The sequence below is a fragment of the Carcharodon carcharias genome, chromosome 12 (genome assembly GCF_017639515.1).
Source record: "Carcharodon carcharias isolate sCarCar2 chromosome 12, sCarCar2.pri, whole genome shotgun sequence".
Lineage (NCBI taxonomy): Eukaryota > Metazoa > Chordata > Chondrichthyes > Lamniformes > Lamnidae > Carcharodon > Carcharodon carcharias.
The window spans coordinates 28037593-28054208 of record NC_054478.1 but is presented as its reverse complement, the minus strand read 5'-3'; the positions used below and the strand labels follow the sequence as shown (position 1 = coordinate 28054208).

At 43.3% G+C, this 16616-nt stretch overlaps 1 protein-coding gene across 1 annotated transcript in view; it reads left to right on the top strand.

Annotated features, from left to right (window-relative positions):
- Nucleotides 1-16616, top strand: part of LOC121284660 (contactin-associated protein-like 5) — a 736588-nt gene that overhangs the window by 650246 nt on the left and 69726 nt on the right. Inside the window, exon 22 of the mRNA XM_041200218.1 lies at nt 13727-13945. Coding sequence (XP_041056152.1) covers nt 13727-13945 — 219 coding nt within the window. The remainder of the gene's footprint in view (nt 1-13726; nt 13946-16616) is intronic.

Genomic DNA, 16616 nt, shown 5'->3' with positions numbered 1-16616 from the left:
GCAAGGCAAAGTTCTGTAGCCATCCCGGAGAAGGACACTCATATCAAATGAGTACAGTATGTCCTCCACTTCAGAATTAAATCAGAAAAAGACCATGGAACTTGGTCAAGGCACCTCATAGACTAACCCTGTGAAGTTGGAGACTGTGGATATAGTTGGGATAAAGACTTGGGTGGGGGGGGGATATAGAGTAAATAGTTAACATCTGAAGCACCTCATGCTGATGTAACTTTGACATAATGTCACATGACTAAGTAATAGAAATCCGGAGGGAAAGAGAAGTCCAAGCTCATACAGTGTTCCTAAGATGTACGTAGAGCTGTAAATGAACAAGAATGTTTTTTTACGAAATGCAGTCTAAAGTATCTTTCTTAGGGAGACAGACAAACCCTGAAGGAACCAATCTAGACCATGAATATAACATGGAACAGATCTTATTGAAAGATTGAGCAAAACTGTATGATTGAGCAAGAGACCATTGTCAGAGAACAGCTCCACAGGAAGTCTCTATTGAACAAATCACTTTGCATCACTTGTCACTGTTGCATCTGTTAGTGTCATAAAAGAGTGCAGCCACAGTGTGCAATTCAAATTCATGTCGTTACGGCCAGGATGGGAATGATTGTGCAGTTGATCTAGCCTCACTATTCCACAGGTCATACCATTCGTTTAAAAGTTTAATTTATTCATCCAAAATGGCCAATCATTTACCTTCACTACTGGTAATAAAAGAGACTTTACATACATACGAATTAGGAGCAGAAGTAGGGCACTTGCCCCCCCCCCCGCCGGAGCCTGCTCCACCATTCAATTGACATAGAGCACATCCCAGCGAACCTCCACGGCACCCAGCAGTCACTCGAGAGACTGGCCATTGAAGCAGGGGGCTGCAGTCCTTTTTTGCTTTGCTGGCCATGTCTCCTGGGTCGCGGTGGTGAGCTGGTGGCGATGAGCGTTTGCTGGTGGCTGCCTTTTAAAGATGGCGGCCGGTGTGCTGCAACAGTGGGTTGATGGCGGCCGGGAGAATGAGAGCCCGCTCGACATGGAGACAGCGCGTTTCACAGGAGTGCGTAAATAATGAGGGCTCGGGATGATGCGGCATGAAAACCTGCCATTTTCATCGGCGGGCAGGACTCCATTTTACCCGCCCGCTACAGCACTTATTGCAACTCTGGGAAAATTCCTCACAACGTGTTTAAGAGCTTCCAGCTTTGTTAGGAAGTTAGCACATAACATCAAACAAATGGGATTGGTGTCTCCCACATGATGATGAAGGTTTAACAGAAACACTTTTATCCTCTTACACATCCTCAATTCAATTGAAAGCAGTTCTGTGTGTTAACAATGTGTTAGTGTTGAAACCTTCTTCAGCTACGATGATTGGTATTCCATTTTCTGTAAATTATCCCTATCACTTCAGGCTTTGGTATTAAATCAGAAGACAACCTGCTGATGAGAGCATTACAGCCAGATTTAATGTGTAAAAATCAATACGAACAGCAATATTGTTAGTCATTTGGCTTATCCTTTGGCAGTTCAATTAATGATCGAATTCTGAAATTACACTCAGAAGAATGAATTAGTGGGTATAACATGCATCAATTCCAAGCCAAATGTTTTATCAGATTGATGTTACCTTAGTCTAACCTTGAAATTGAAGAACTTCCATGGCATCTATCTAAGGTCGTTCGGTGGCAAGTCCTCATGAGTTTCCTCCAGATGAGACTGGCTTTGAGTGCCATCAATTAAAGAAGGTTTTTGAGAATTGAGTGTGTGTTGGGGATATTGGGGGTGGTGGGGGGTGGGGGGGGGGGGGGGTGCGTTGGGGGGGTTGGTGGTCGGTGGTGGGGGGATGTGAGGGAATTCTTACATGACAAAAGTCTAGGCAGGCATGCTTCAGGCATTGATTTAAAACATTTATGTCACATAAATACTCCAGCAATCTCTGCAATGCATATTGTAATAAAGGCAATGTAATAATTGTGGTGGGGTGGGGGGGGTGGAATTTAATCTTCACATAGACTGGTCAAATCAAATTGGCAAAGGTCGTCTGGAAGATGCATTTTTAGAATGCTTTTGCAACAGTTTACTGGAATAATATACTAGGGATAAGCTAGGGATAATGCTATTTTATGTCTACTATTGTGCTATGAGACAGATTTAATGAGTAACCTCACAGTAAAAAGATTCTCTGGGGAAAAAGTGATCATAATACAATTGAATACCACTTAAGTTTGAAAGCACACTCTAGTCCACTCAAGAATCTTAAACTTGAACAAAACCTGTTCCATGGTATGAGGGAAGAGTTGCCTATGTTTTCTTTGGTAAATAGACCAAGAGGTATGGCAGCAAATAAACAGTGGAAATTATTTAAAGAAATAGTTCAACGTGTTCAACAAAATGCATTTATAGAAAAACAAAAAACTTAGCAAGAAAGATTCATCCATGGCTTTCTAGGGGAGTTAAGAAGAGTAATGGATTAAAGGATCAGGCTTACAATTTTGTGAAAAATAGTAGTTAGCCTAAGAATTGGAAATGCTTCCAGAAACCAGCAAAGAATGACCAAAAAGTTGATAAAATGGGGAAAGATAGAATATGAGAATAAACTCACCAGGAATATAAAAACAGATTGCATGAGCTTTAATGAGTACACTGAAAGGAGGAGAATAGCTAAAATAAACATTGGCCCTTTTCCACTATCATTAACACCTCTTTGTCCTGTTGTCCATGACATCTCTGGCAATCTCTTCTTTGCCTCTACCTATCATTGACTTTCTATCCAGCTTCACCTGCTCCACTCCCCTGAAACAGTATAAATTTCATTAAATTTTTACTCTCTTTAGCTTTGAAGAAGAGTCATAAGGACTCGAAACACTAACTCTAATTTTTTCTCCACAGATGCTGTTGGACCTGCTGAGTTTTTCCAGCATTTTATGGTTTTGTTTCAGATTTCCAGCATCTGCAGTGTTTTGCTTTTATGTTGGTCCATTAGAGCCATAGACAGGAGAAATTATGGGGAATGAGGAAATGGCAGAGAGGCTGAGCAAATATTTTGTGCCTGTCTTCCAAGTAGAAAAATAGACATAAATTATAGACTAGAAATGGAAGGTGTCCAAGGAGCTAATAAGATTGAGCAACTTAAGTTAATTAATATCAGCAGAGAAAAAGTATTGGAGAAACATGAGGGACTAAGGGTAACATCTTTTCCCCGTTGGGGGGGGAGGTGTGGGAGCGGGCATGAGTGGGCGGGCTTCCGATCGGCGCCCCCAGTTTGGGGTGCACCTCCAGTTTATGTGGGCGGGCCAATTAAGACCCGCTCAGCGTGATGTCTGCCAGGAAGCGCTACGCGCTCCTTGTGCGGATGGGGCAGGATTCCCTCAGCCGGGAGCGCAGGCGAAAGAGCACAAAGATCTCCCCGAGACAAAGTGCTGCCTCAGGGAGGTCGGCTCCAATTTAAAACTTTGCATAAAGATTGGAAAAAAATTTCCCTGCTATGTCCCCGCATGTGACACTGTCACATGAGTTGGGACATGTCCATAACTTTAATTGTAAAATATTCTGCATTTTAAATCAGTCATGAAACCTTATCCTGCCTGTGGATGAGGTTTCATGTTTAATCACAAGTCCGGCTGGGCTCCTGGTCTGCCCGCCAACCTGAAGATTGGACAGGCAGGCCCATTAATGAGTTCAGTTGGTGTTTTAATGGCGTTAATAGGCCATTGACAGGTCGGCGGGTGCGCATCCGACTTGGATACATGCCCACCAAACTGACCATCTAAATGACGCGGGGTGACGGGAAGCACGCCCCACTCGCCGACCGGAAGATGCTGACCTAACGGTTGACAAATCCTCATGACTTGTTCGCCTACATCCTAGAGATCTAAAAGAGGTAGCTGCAGAGAGAGTGGATGCAATGACTTTTTTTTTATTTTCCAAATTTGCCTAGAGTCCAGAGCGATCTCAGAGGATTAGAACCTAGAAAATGTAAACTCGCTATTCAAGAATGTAGAAAAGAGAGAGATAAAAAATATGGAACTACAAACCAATTAGCCTGACATCAGTTGATGGGAAATTACTTGAATCTCTTATTAAGGAATCTTAACAATGCACATGCACAATCATAGTCAACATTGTTTTGTGAAAAGGAAGTCATGTTTGACAAATGTATTTGAGTTTTGAGGATGAAAAGTGGAACCAGCAGATGTACCTTACTGAGTTTCCAAGAGGCCTTCAATAAGGTGCCACACAAAACATTAATGCACAAAGTAAAGGCTCAGGAATTTGGGGCAGTATATTAACATGCTTGAAGCATTGGTTAATTGCAGAAAGTAGAAAGCAGGGATTAACAGGGCAGTTCCAGTTACCACCCCATCAATCTACTCTCGATCATCAGTAAAGTGACGGAAGGGGTCATGAGCAGTGCTATCAAGTGGCACTTGCTTAGCAATAACCTGCTCACTGATGTCCAGTTTGGGCTCTGCCAGGGCCACTCAGCTCCTGACCTTATTGGTTCAAACATGGACAAAAAAGCTGAACTCCAGAGGTGAGATTGACTGCTCTTGACATCAAGGCAGCATTTAACCGAGTGTGGCATCAAGGAGCCCTAGCAAAAGTGGAGTCAATGGGAATCAGGGAGAAAACTCTCCTGTGGTTGGACTCATCATACCTAGCACAAAAGCAGATGATTGTGGTTGTAGGAGGTCAGTCATCTCAGCTCCAGGACATCACTGCAGGGGTTCCTTAGCCCAATTGTCTTCAACTGCTTCATCAATGACCTTCCTTCCAACATAAGGTCAAGAGTGAGGATGTTCGCTGATGATTGCACCATGTTCAGCACCATTCGCCACCCCTCAGATACTGAAGCAGTCCATGTCCAAATGCAGCAAGACCTGGACAATATCCAGGCTTGAGCTGACAAGCGGCAAGTAACATTCGTGCCACACAAGTGTCAGGCAATGACCATTTCCAATAAGAGAGAATCTAACCATCACCCCTTGACATTCAATGGCATTATCACCATTATCAATATCCAGGGGGTTACCATTGACCAGAAACTGAATAGCAATATAAATACTGTGGCTACAAGAGCAGGTCAGAGGCTAGGAATCCTGCAATAAGTAACTCACCTCCTGACTCCCGAAAGCCTGTCCACCACCTGCAAGGCACAAGTCAGGAATGAGATGGAATATGCTCCACTTGCCTGGATATGTGCATCTCCCACAACACTCAAGAAGCTTGATACTGTCCAGGAAAAAACAGCCTGGTTGACTGGCACCGCATCCACAGTCATTCACTCCCTCCACCACAAATGCACAGTAGCAGCTGTGTGTACCATCTACAAGATGCACTGCAGGAATTCACCAAGGTTCCTGAGACACCAACTTCCAAAACCACAGCTACTACCATCTAGAAGGACAAGGGCAGCAGATGGATGGAAACACCGCTACCTGGAAGTTCCCCCCCAAGCCATTTACCATCCTGACTTGGAAATATATCACCATTCCTTCACTGTCGCTGGGTCAAAATCCTAGAGCTAGGATTGCTCTGCGGGTGTAACTACACCACATGGACTGCAGCGATTCAAGAAGGCGGCCCCACATCACCTTCTCAAGGGCAACTTGGAATGGGCAATAAATGCTGGCCCAGCCAGCAAAGCCCACATCCCATGAATGATAAATAAAAGGGTAGGTTGTAACTAGTAAGGATCAGTGCTGGGGCCTAAGCTATTTATAATCTATATTAATGACTTAGATAAAGAGACCAAGAGTAATGCATCTAAGGTTGCTGATGAAACAAAGTTAGGTGGGAATGTAAGCTTTGAGGAGGACACAAGTAGGCCACAAAGAGATATAGACAGGTTAAGTGAGCAGGTAACAAGTTGGGTGATGGAGTATGATGTGGGGAAGTATTAAGTTATTTACTTTGGCAGAAAGAACAGAAAAATATAATGATTTTTGACAGGTGTGACACTTTTAAACGTTGATGTTCAAAGAGACTTGGGTGTGCTGTACAAGGAACACAGAAAGTTAGCATACAGATACAGCAAGCAATTATGAAGGCAAATGGCATGTTAGCCCTTTATTGCAGAGGGGCTGTAGTGCAAGAATAAAGATGTCTTGTTATTATTGCATAGCTTTGGTGAGATTGTATCTGGAGTGCAGTTTTTGTCTCCATTTCTAAGGAAGAATATCTACACTTGCATTAGAGACAGTGCAGCAAAGGTTCGCTAGATTGGACTCTGAGAAGAGAGGGCTGTCAAAGGAGAGGTTGAATAAATTGGGCCAATACTCTCTGGAGTTTAGGGGGAATGAGAGGTGATGTCATTGAAAGATATAAGTGCCTGAAGGGGCTTGAGAGAGTAGATACAGAGAAATTGTTTCCTTTGGCCAGGGAATCTAAAACAATGGGACCCAGGCTCAGAATAAAGGGACAATCATGAGATGAGGAGAAATTTCTTCAATGAATATTTGGAATTGTCTACCTGAGAAGGTTATGGATGCTTCATCGTTGGATATATTCAAGGCTAAGAGCAATCAATGTCTGGTCCCTCAGGGAATCAAAGGAAATGGGAGGGAGGTAGGAAAGTGGACTTGAGCTAAAGGATCAGCCATGAACATATTGAATGGTGGAGCAGACTGGAGGGGAAAATGGCCTACTCCTGCTCCTATTTCTTATTTTCATAAGTTCTTAACGCAAAGCACAATTTCTTCTGGATTGCTTCTCCCTGTCCATTTTTCACCTCTCGACTACTGGGATGCTGGATCATGCTGCTATGCAAGCTTTCACCCACTGAAGTAATAATTCCGGATGTGACCTGAAACAGAGCCTGAACATGAGCAGTAGGACAGGTGAGCCCAACCCTGTCTTCACCTGATAAATGCACATGCTCACTTTCCAGAAGGAGTCATATGGTGGCATAGTGATCCAAAGTGGGAACTGTGGAAGATTCTACTCCCAATCCCTATCTTCAAATGCTTAGGCCACTTCTAGGATTGTTATTCCACCATAAGATCAGATAACTCAGTTGCATCCTCAGATATCCAAGTGGTCCATCCCAGTTTGCAGCAGGACCTGGACAATATTCAGGCTTGGGCTGATAAGTGGCAAGTAACATTTGCACTACACATGTGCCAGGCAATGACCATCTCCAACAAGATTAGCACCTTATTCACCACCTTCAACATCCAGTCCCTCCACCACTGACGTACAGTCAGCAGACACAATGGGCCGAATGGTCTCCTTTTGCGCCATGACATTCTGTGATTCTATGATTCAGTGGCAGCAGTGTGCAACATCTACAAGATGGAGTACAGCACCTCACCCTAGCTCCTTTAACAGCACCTTCCAAACCCATGACCTCCAACATCTAGAAGGACAAAGGCAGCAGACAAATGGGGAACACCACCACCTGGAAGTTCCCTTCCAAGGCACTCACCATCCTGACTTGGAAATATATCGCCGTTCCTTCACTGTCGCTGGTACAAAATCCCTCCCAAACAGCACGGTGGGTGCACCTGCATTAGATTGAAAGCAACGGTTCAAGAAGGCAGCTCACCACCAGCTTCTCAAGGGCAATCAAAGATGGGCAATAAAAAAACTGGTCCAGCCACATCTCGTGAAAGAGTAAAAAAAAAACCTACTAAAAAAAGTTTTTTAAAGGTGAAAATGTTTTTTTACCCCAGTGACTTTTGTCTGTTTTGGGTTGCTGACAGGGCCAAGCTGTCCTGGTAGATGTGGAGTGCCACAGTCTGCAGCCAGCTTCTTTGAGGCAGGAACACAACTTGGTCACCAACCGCAAACATATTGTGAACGCTAGGATGTGCCACGGCAGCCTTTGATCTCCTGTGTCAGAAACCCCTGGGCAACAACTTGAATAACCACTGCATAAGTGGGAAAGCACTCAAGTCAGGCATGTTATACCCAGCTGGTCCGAGATAGCACCTTCTTAATCCAGTCTTTCTGGAATTCCAAAAAACAAAAAAACTGCGGACGCTGGAAATCCAAAACAAAAACAGAATTACCTGGAAAAACTCAGCAGGTCTGGCAGCATCGGCGGAGAAGAAAAGAGTTGACGTTTCGAGTCCTCATGACCCTTCGACAGAACTTGCGTTCGAGTCCAAGAAAGAGTTGAAATATAAGCTGGTTTAAGGTGTGTGTGTGTGGGGGGCAGAGAGATAGAGAGACAAAGAGGTGGAGCGGGGGGGCGGGGGTGTGGTTGTAGGGACAAACAAGCAGTGATAGAAGCAGCTCATCAAAAGATGTCAACGACAATAGTACAATAGAACACATAGGTGTTAAAATTAAAGTTGGTGATATTATCTAAACGAATGTGCTAATTAAGAATGGATGGTAGGGCACTCAAGGTATAGCTCTAGTGGGGTTTTTTTTTATATAATGGAAATAGGTGGGAAAAGGAAAATCTTTATAATTTATTGGGAAAAAAAAAAGGGAAGGGGGAAACAGAAAGGGGGTGGGGATGGAGGAGGGAGCTTACGACCTAAAGTTGTTGAATTCAATATTCAGTCCGGAAGGCTGTCAAGTCCCTAGTCGGAAGATGAGGTGTTGTTCCTCCAGTTTGCGTTGGGCTTCACTGGAACAATGCAGCAAGCCAAGGACAGACATGTGGGCAAGAGAGCAGGGTGGAGTGTTGAAATGGCAAGCGATAGGGAGGTTTGGGTCATTCTTGCGGACAGACCGCAGGTGTTCTGCAAAGCGGTCACCCAGTTTACGTTTGGTCTCTCCAATGTAGAGGAGACCACATTGGGAGCAACGAATGCAGTAGACTAAGTTGGGGGAAATGCAAGTGAAATGCTGCTTCACTTGAAAGGAGTGTTTGGGTCCTTGGACGGTGAGGAGAGAGGAAGTGAAGGGGCAGGTGTTGCATCTTTTGCGTGGGCATGGGGTGGTGCCATAGGAGGGGGTTGAGGAGTAGGGGGTGATGGAGGAGTGGACCAGGGTGTCCCGGAGGGAGCGATCCCTACGGAATGCCGATAAGGGGGGTGAAGGGAAAATGTGTTTGGTGGTGGCATCATGCTGGAGTTGGCGGAAATGGCGGAGGATGATCCTTTGAATGCGGAGGCTGGTGGGGTGATAAGTGAGGACAAGGGGGACCCTATCATGTTTCTGGGAGGGAGGAGAAGGCGTGAGGGCGGATGCGCGGGAGATGGGCCGGACACGGTTCACTGTCCATTTTCAAAAGTGTCCATCATCAGGGTAATGTGAGTCAACATTGGATCAACCGAAGCAGATCAATACCAAGAGTTCATTGAGTTTCTTGTGACACAATGCAAAAGACAGGACCCCTGTACTGATTCCTATTTATTCCAGTATCATAGCATTTCAGTTCATCTTTGAGATTTTCTCTTAACTATGAATAAAGTTATTTCAGTTCCAAAGTTCTTATTTCTTTCTGGCATTACATTCTAACATATGCACAGCATATGCTATTGTCCTGTAATATGCAGAAAAAACAAAATCCAACATCACTGCGGTTAAATCAAAGCATAATGCCACCTCACTTCAAATCACAGGATTCCACTGTGATGATATCTAGCCACCTTCCCCCATCCATAAAAAAACAACTTATTGAAAACAGCAGAAAATTGCACCCACCCACAAGTTCCATTTATATCTTGTAGAATACCACAGGTTGAAAAGCCTTTCAAGGATGTAGCATACTTCAAGGTTGATAAACTGTGATACCAAATGCAACAGCATTTTCTGTTTTCATTTCAGTTTTCCAGAATTTTCCAGTTTTTTGTTTGATGAACCGTCCAACCATTCTTCATCTAGTCTGTGACATGAATTCATCCCCACAATGTGTTATTACCTTGTGACAGTCATTGAATTACCCTATAGGCATTCACAATTACCTATTCATTTTCCTCAATGCTATAATACAGATGTCATGGAGAGACTAGCCAACTTCCATTTAGGTTATTGGAAGCTGCATCTCGCAGAAGGCAAAATCATGCTCATGATACAAAGAACAATAACAACACATATAGTGCCTTTGAAGGTCTTGTGACACGATGCCTGCCTCTGAGTCAGAAGCTCCGGGTTCAATTCCCACTCCTAGACTTGATGGCCAAGGAAGGTGCATTCATAGCGCGGCCAACAGATTGAGTATTAACTTGAAAATCCTTCCAACACAATCCAATGGCAAGTGGCAAGAGAGGGAGAGATTCTTGGTCAGCCATGTGATGGAAAGAAAATTGGAGCCTCTACCACCACTATCCATAGCTCCAGACTACACATGCATGTGCAGGGTTACGGGGAAAAGGCAGGAGATTGGAACTAAGTTAAAATGCTCAGAGAGCTGGTGCAAACACGATGGGCTCAATAGCCTCCTTCTACACCCTAAAAATTCTGTGATTCTGTGATGCATGTATGAGCGCATGTTGCCACCGCAATTTGGACTCCTAGGTGGCTGGATAGCTCAGTTGACTGGACAGCTGGTCTAGAGCAGATTGGTGCCAACTGTACTGGGGCTCGATCCCTGTCCCAGCTGGGATGGATTCAAGACCTGCCTCCTTGTGGTGGGGACCAAGGAGCTGCGTCAGACCTGCCTTTGGGCAGGGAACTGAAGAAGGTATTGGGACTGAATTTTCCAGGATCTTCTGGTCCTGCCAAAGTCAATCTACCTTTGGCTAACTTGTGGGACCTGCTGCGCCAGGACTGGAAAATTTTGGCCAGTGTCTTTAATGTAATAATCAAAAGGTAATTCACAGGAGTAGTGTCCGACAAAATTTTACACCGAGATGAGGAGATATTAGGACAAGTGACTAAAAGATTGGTCTAAGAGGTAAGTTTTAAATCTTAAAGGATGAAGGAGAGATAAAGAAGTGGAGAAGTTCAGTGATCAAATTCCAGAGATGAATGCCTAGGTAGCTAAAAGCATAATGACCAACTTTTAGGCAAAGGAAATCAGAATGCATAAAGACACCATTATTAGTAGAGTGCAGAGATCTTGTAGGGCTGAAAGAAACTACAGAGGTAGGGGTGAGTGAGGCTGTGGAGTGATTTCAATGTAATAATGAAAATTTAAAATTTGAGGCATTGCTGGACTGTGAGCCAATGCAGGTCAGTGAGCAGAGGGGTGATGAATGAATGGGAATAGCTGCGAGTTAGGATATGGGCAACATACAATTAAACCTACATTTACAACAAACTTGAAATCTCCTTGTTGACAATATGGGCAAGATTTTAACTCATTTAAAATCCACCTATTTGCACAGTTAGAACCAGCCCGAGGTGTTCAGATGTATGGGCATGAGATGAAATATTAGACTCACTCAAGTGGCTTCTTAAATAAATCATGATTAATCTATGTCAGTATAAACTCTCGCTGAGGTTATTCTGACAAACATTTCCTTCAAACGTGCTAGTTCCATTACAACTAGAGTAAGGGTTAACTTTTAACAAGCATTGCCTTAGTGGTCAGCAAGAATTTCTGCAAATAGGATTCACTGTAAAGCGGGATCTCTGTTATCTAACTTGAATTATATCTTCTTCCAATTGAATAGGGTATGGAGCACAGAAACAGACCATTCGGCTCCACAGGTCAATGCTGGCTCTATATGAGCCTTCTCCTATCCTTAGGCATCCAACCCTGTCAGCATATTTTACTTCCTTTCCTTTCTCCCACATGTGTTTATCTAGCTTCCCATTAAATAAATCAATTCTATTCACCTCAACTAATACTTAAGATAGAAAGTTCCACATTCTTATCACTGTATGGGTAAAGCAGTTTGACCTAACTTCCTATTTACTTATCTAGTTTGGTTTTGGATTCCTCCATAAGAGGAAACATTTATCTAAGTCAGCCCTATCAAGCTGTTTCATAATCATAAAACATTTGATTAAGTCAACCTCCCAGCTTTCATTTTCTGTAGCTTAGCCTGTACTGCCTTTCCTCATTAATATATTCTCACTGTTCTGGTATAAGCCTTGTTGTTCTTTTTTGCACGTTCTCCAGTGACTCTTTTGATAAGAAGGAGACTATAGCTGGGCACAATACTCCAATTATGGTCAAACCAAAATCCAATACAAGCTTAACATAAATACACAGCTTTTCAATTCTATTCCGCTAGAAATGAACCTCTTTGCTTTACTTTTTTATAGCTTTTTTAACCTAGATCATTTTTTTTTCATTATTTGTTTATCCCTACCTGTAGTCCCCTTTTTCCTTTACCCCCATTTGGACTCATTGTCCAAGTCGTAAGTGGCCTCCTTATTCTTCACACCAAAGTGCACTACTTCACATGTATCTATATTAAATTCGTTTGCCGATTGATAAACTTGCAGAATGGACATGCAATGTCTCCTTGTATTTTGACACCTTATTCCTCGGTATTCACTACACCCCCAAATTTGGAGTCATCCAAAAATGTTGAAGTTGTGCTTCTGATTCCTGAGTCCAAACTGCCCATGTATCAACTGTGGTCCCAGCAACAATCCCTGTTAATACACTGCCCACCTTTTGTCAGGTTGAATAGCTATCCTAAATCTCCACTTCAAAAACAAAATACTGCTTATGCTGGAAATCTGGAATACACAGAGAAAATTGCTGAAAATACACAGCAGGTCTGGAAGCGCCTGTGGAGAGGCAAACAGAGTTAATGTTTCAGGTCATGACAGTGAGTTCGGAGGCAGCCATTCAGAAGGCTGCCTCCCAGAAGGTTGCACTGTTGGTCTGATAAACCAGAGTGTGAAAGGTTATCAGAAGTAGGCAGGGATGTGGAGTTGAAATAACAGTTAGGTCAACCTAACTTATTTAGCTTGGTTTTGGATTTCTCAAGAGAGGAAACATTTATCTAAGTCAACCCTATCAAGCTGTTTCATAATCATAAAACATTTGATTAAGCCAACCTCCCAGCTTTCATTTTCTGTAGCTTAGCCTGTTATGCCTTTCCTCATTAATATATTCTCACTGTTCTGGTATAAGTCTTCTTGTTCTTTTTTTCACGTTCTCCAGTGTCTCTTTTGATAATATGGAGACTATAGCTGGGCGGAGCTGGCTCGAGGGGCTGAGTGGCCTACTCCTGCTTCTAATTTGTGTGTTCGTATACCTTGCTGCGGTCAAGTGTGGGCTCAGGGCCCCCCATTTAGTTTCAGCGTCAGGGCTCCAAATTTGTGGGAAAATCCAGCACCATTGAAACAGCGACACTGGATTCCCTGAAGACTTGAGACTTTCAATACTGATCTTCTGGTAGTAAACATGATGATAAACGCTCTCATGATAGTAATGAGCTTTCTTGCCGATGGTCTAGACATGTCAATGAGAATGTTAGAATGACACTCAGACAACTTTGATTAAAATGCTGATGAATTTACAACTAAGGGACTGCAGCCTGTGAAAAATTGACTTCAACGTTTTCTATTCTCCCTTAAGTCTAATTAACAATCAATTTTTAGATGCACTTTGTACTTAGGATGTGGAGTGAATCAATGGAAGGGATGACAAAGTGCATGAATAATTTAAGAATTAGTTAAAAACTGATTATAAAGATTGTATTTATTTAAAAATTTGTAACATCTAACTTCATTATGTGTGGAGTGATCATATGGATTCATAAAAACGGCATCATGATGAAGATTGTGGCTGATTTTGATAAATAATGTGTGGGTAGTTATAAGAGTTAATTTGTACTTAATTAGCTTGTTGTCAACTTTTATCATGTCCTGTAACTGACTAATTGCACATGATGTTTAATTCATGTTTCAGACAGCGATAATCTAGATAAAGACGTACTGAGGGCAAACACAGAAGGCTATGTTGGCTGCCTCTCATCGGTCCAATTCAATGGGATTACTCCTCTGAAAGTTGCATTGCATCATCCAGGTTCTCCCCTAGTCTCTGTAAAAGGACATTTGGTTGAATCAAACTGTGGATCTTCCATTGCGAGTGAATCGATTGCAGTCACCACATCATACTCTTTAACAGGTATCTTTTTTTATAATAGGAACAACCAAACATTTGAAAGTAATGTTTTTGAATCACACATTTGATTACAATATGGCAAACAATTTGGTGTTTTGTGCTATTAATACACAGACTAACTAACGACTAATTGAAGAATTTTGAAAGCATCTTCATGTTGCAATGTACTGAACCATATAAGGCATCACCATCTCTATAAAAGAGGATCCAAAAATCTTTTTGCTAAGCCCCCACATCTCCCCTTTACAGATTCATGAATTTCTAAGAAATGGTACATTTTACAAATCAATGCTCCTGCTTAGAATCCTATCCAATGGGGGTGCGTATGTTGGAAATCTGCACCCATCCCTGCCTCACCATTTATTTCATGATTTCTATCCAGTAAATTAAAAACGAACATATTCATCAAATTTGCCTTTTGTACTATCCCTGGGTAGTGAGGAAAACATTTGGAATGTGGCAAAGTGACTCGCCAAGCTTCATTATCTATGCTTGGCTAAGAGCTTCTGACAGCAATTAGAATATTAGAATAGTTTCTTCCCAGAGGAAACATTGGCCAGAATATTGCCGTCAGCGTGTGGGGATGGGCCCGACATGATGACACGCAAAATGACACGTGATGATGCCGGGCACGCATCCCGACGTCATCATATTGCGTTCAGCGAGCGTGTGCTGGAGGCAGCTGCGCACTCACCAAACTCTCAAAAGCCTATTAGGGCCATTAAAAAAACAATTAAACTTGTTAGCCCAAGCAGCCTTCGCATTTTTCAGGAAACCTCATGCACGGGCGGGATGAGGTTTCCTGAAGGTTTAATAAAATAATTAAATAAATTTTGCGAGATGCACAAACATGTCACAGCTCACGTGACACTGTCTCATTAGGGGACATGTTTAAATAATTTTTTAGATCCTTTGTTCAAGATCTTCATTGCCAACTTAATCTCCCTGAGTCGGCTCCATGCCTCAGGGAGATTGCTGTGTTCTTTCACACACCTATACGAAAGAGCGCAGGCCCCGACTCTCCCTCCTCCCCCCGCCTGCACAGGCAGTGCTGGGTGCTACCGGCTGTGCATCACGCTGGGAGGACCTTAATTGGCCCACCCACATAAAATGGCAACACACAACCGATAGCAGGCAACGATTGGCTCTGCGCCCGCCCCCACCCACTCCCGCCCAGCCTGTCCGACATAGGTAAGTTTCTGGCCATTGTTTCATTGACAGCTCAGGCTCTCTGATCTTTGCAGTCAGTTTCAAATGGTTGTTGACATCAGTTAAGTGGTTTCAAGGGCTTGTGGTTTGTGTTTTTTGAAACTTCAAAATGACTGACATCTTAATTAACTTGGTGCGGGCCTTTCTTTTCAAAAATAGGAGAAAGTTATCGATGGACTACATTTTTTTCAAAGCTTTTTTTTTTACACATTACTATACGTTATGGTGTTCATTGGTTCTAGAAAGTAGGCAGTGGTCAATGGGTACATAGGTGCCAGAGTTTGGCATAGGGGCATGAGAGGACATGGGGGTGGGTGGAAGGGCAGAGCTTGGCACAGGGGGCATGAGGGGACTTAGTGGATGTGTAAGGGGCATGAGGTGGCATGGATGGGGCTTGAGGAGGGTTTAAAGGCTGAAGGGGGTATGAGGGGTGAGGGCTAGAGGACTTTTATGCTTTTTTCTCACTAGGACAAGCTAGCACAGGACTGTGGTGGATCTTTTAAACAGCGCACCTCCACACCTAGCAGCCCCTGTGGCTGTCTCCGCACTTCTTCCCAGGTCGGCTGGCCCAACTCCAGCTTGCACCTGGTCCCCAGCAATGAAGATCGTGTCTTTGGGGACACTTGCGCCTGAGGCAGCTAGGCTAAGCCAGGAATTTTCCCAACTCCCCCTCTCCACCTCAATGGTGAAAATCCAGGCCCTGGTCTCCAAATTATTAATCCAGGCCTCTGGATTACTAGTCCAGTAACATAACCCCACAGTCAGCCATATGATGGAATACTTTCTACTTGCCTGGATGAGTGCAGCTCCAACAACAAGAATTTTGACAACATACAAAGGAGCCCCTTGATTAGCGTTCCATCCATCACTTTAAACATTCACTATTGTGGCAGTAGTGTGTACCATCTACAAGATGAACTGCAGCAACTCACTAGAGCTTCTTCAACAACATCTGCCAAACCCACAACTTCTACTGCCCAGAAGGACAAGGGCAGCAGGTGCACAGGAATGCCACCATCTCCAGGTTTCCCTTCAAGTCACACAGCATCCTGACTTGGAAATATATCACTGTCCCTTCTTCGCTGCTGGGCCAAAATCCTGGAACTCCCTTCCGAACAGCGCTTTGGCAGTCCCTTCACCAAATGGACAGCAGCGGTTCAACAAGTTGGCTCACCACCATCTTCTTAAATGAAATTAGAGATAGGCAATAAATGCTGGCCTTGTCAGTGATGCTCACATCCCATGAAGGAATAAAAAGAAAGTTTGCATGCATCGCTTGATTTCGAAGAGCTCCACCTCTCAAGTCAAGAATTTTGTCCAACTGCACCCTAAATAGGCCACCATAATACATAACATTTTAGTTCAGTCCTGACGATGTGGAATTATTCTTTCATGATCTCTTCATCAAAGTGAAAATCAGTATGTTGATGATATCACAGCCTCTCATAAAATGAAAGAGCGACAC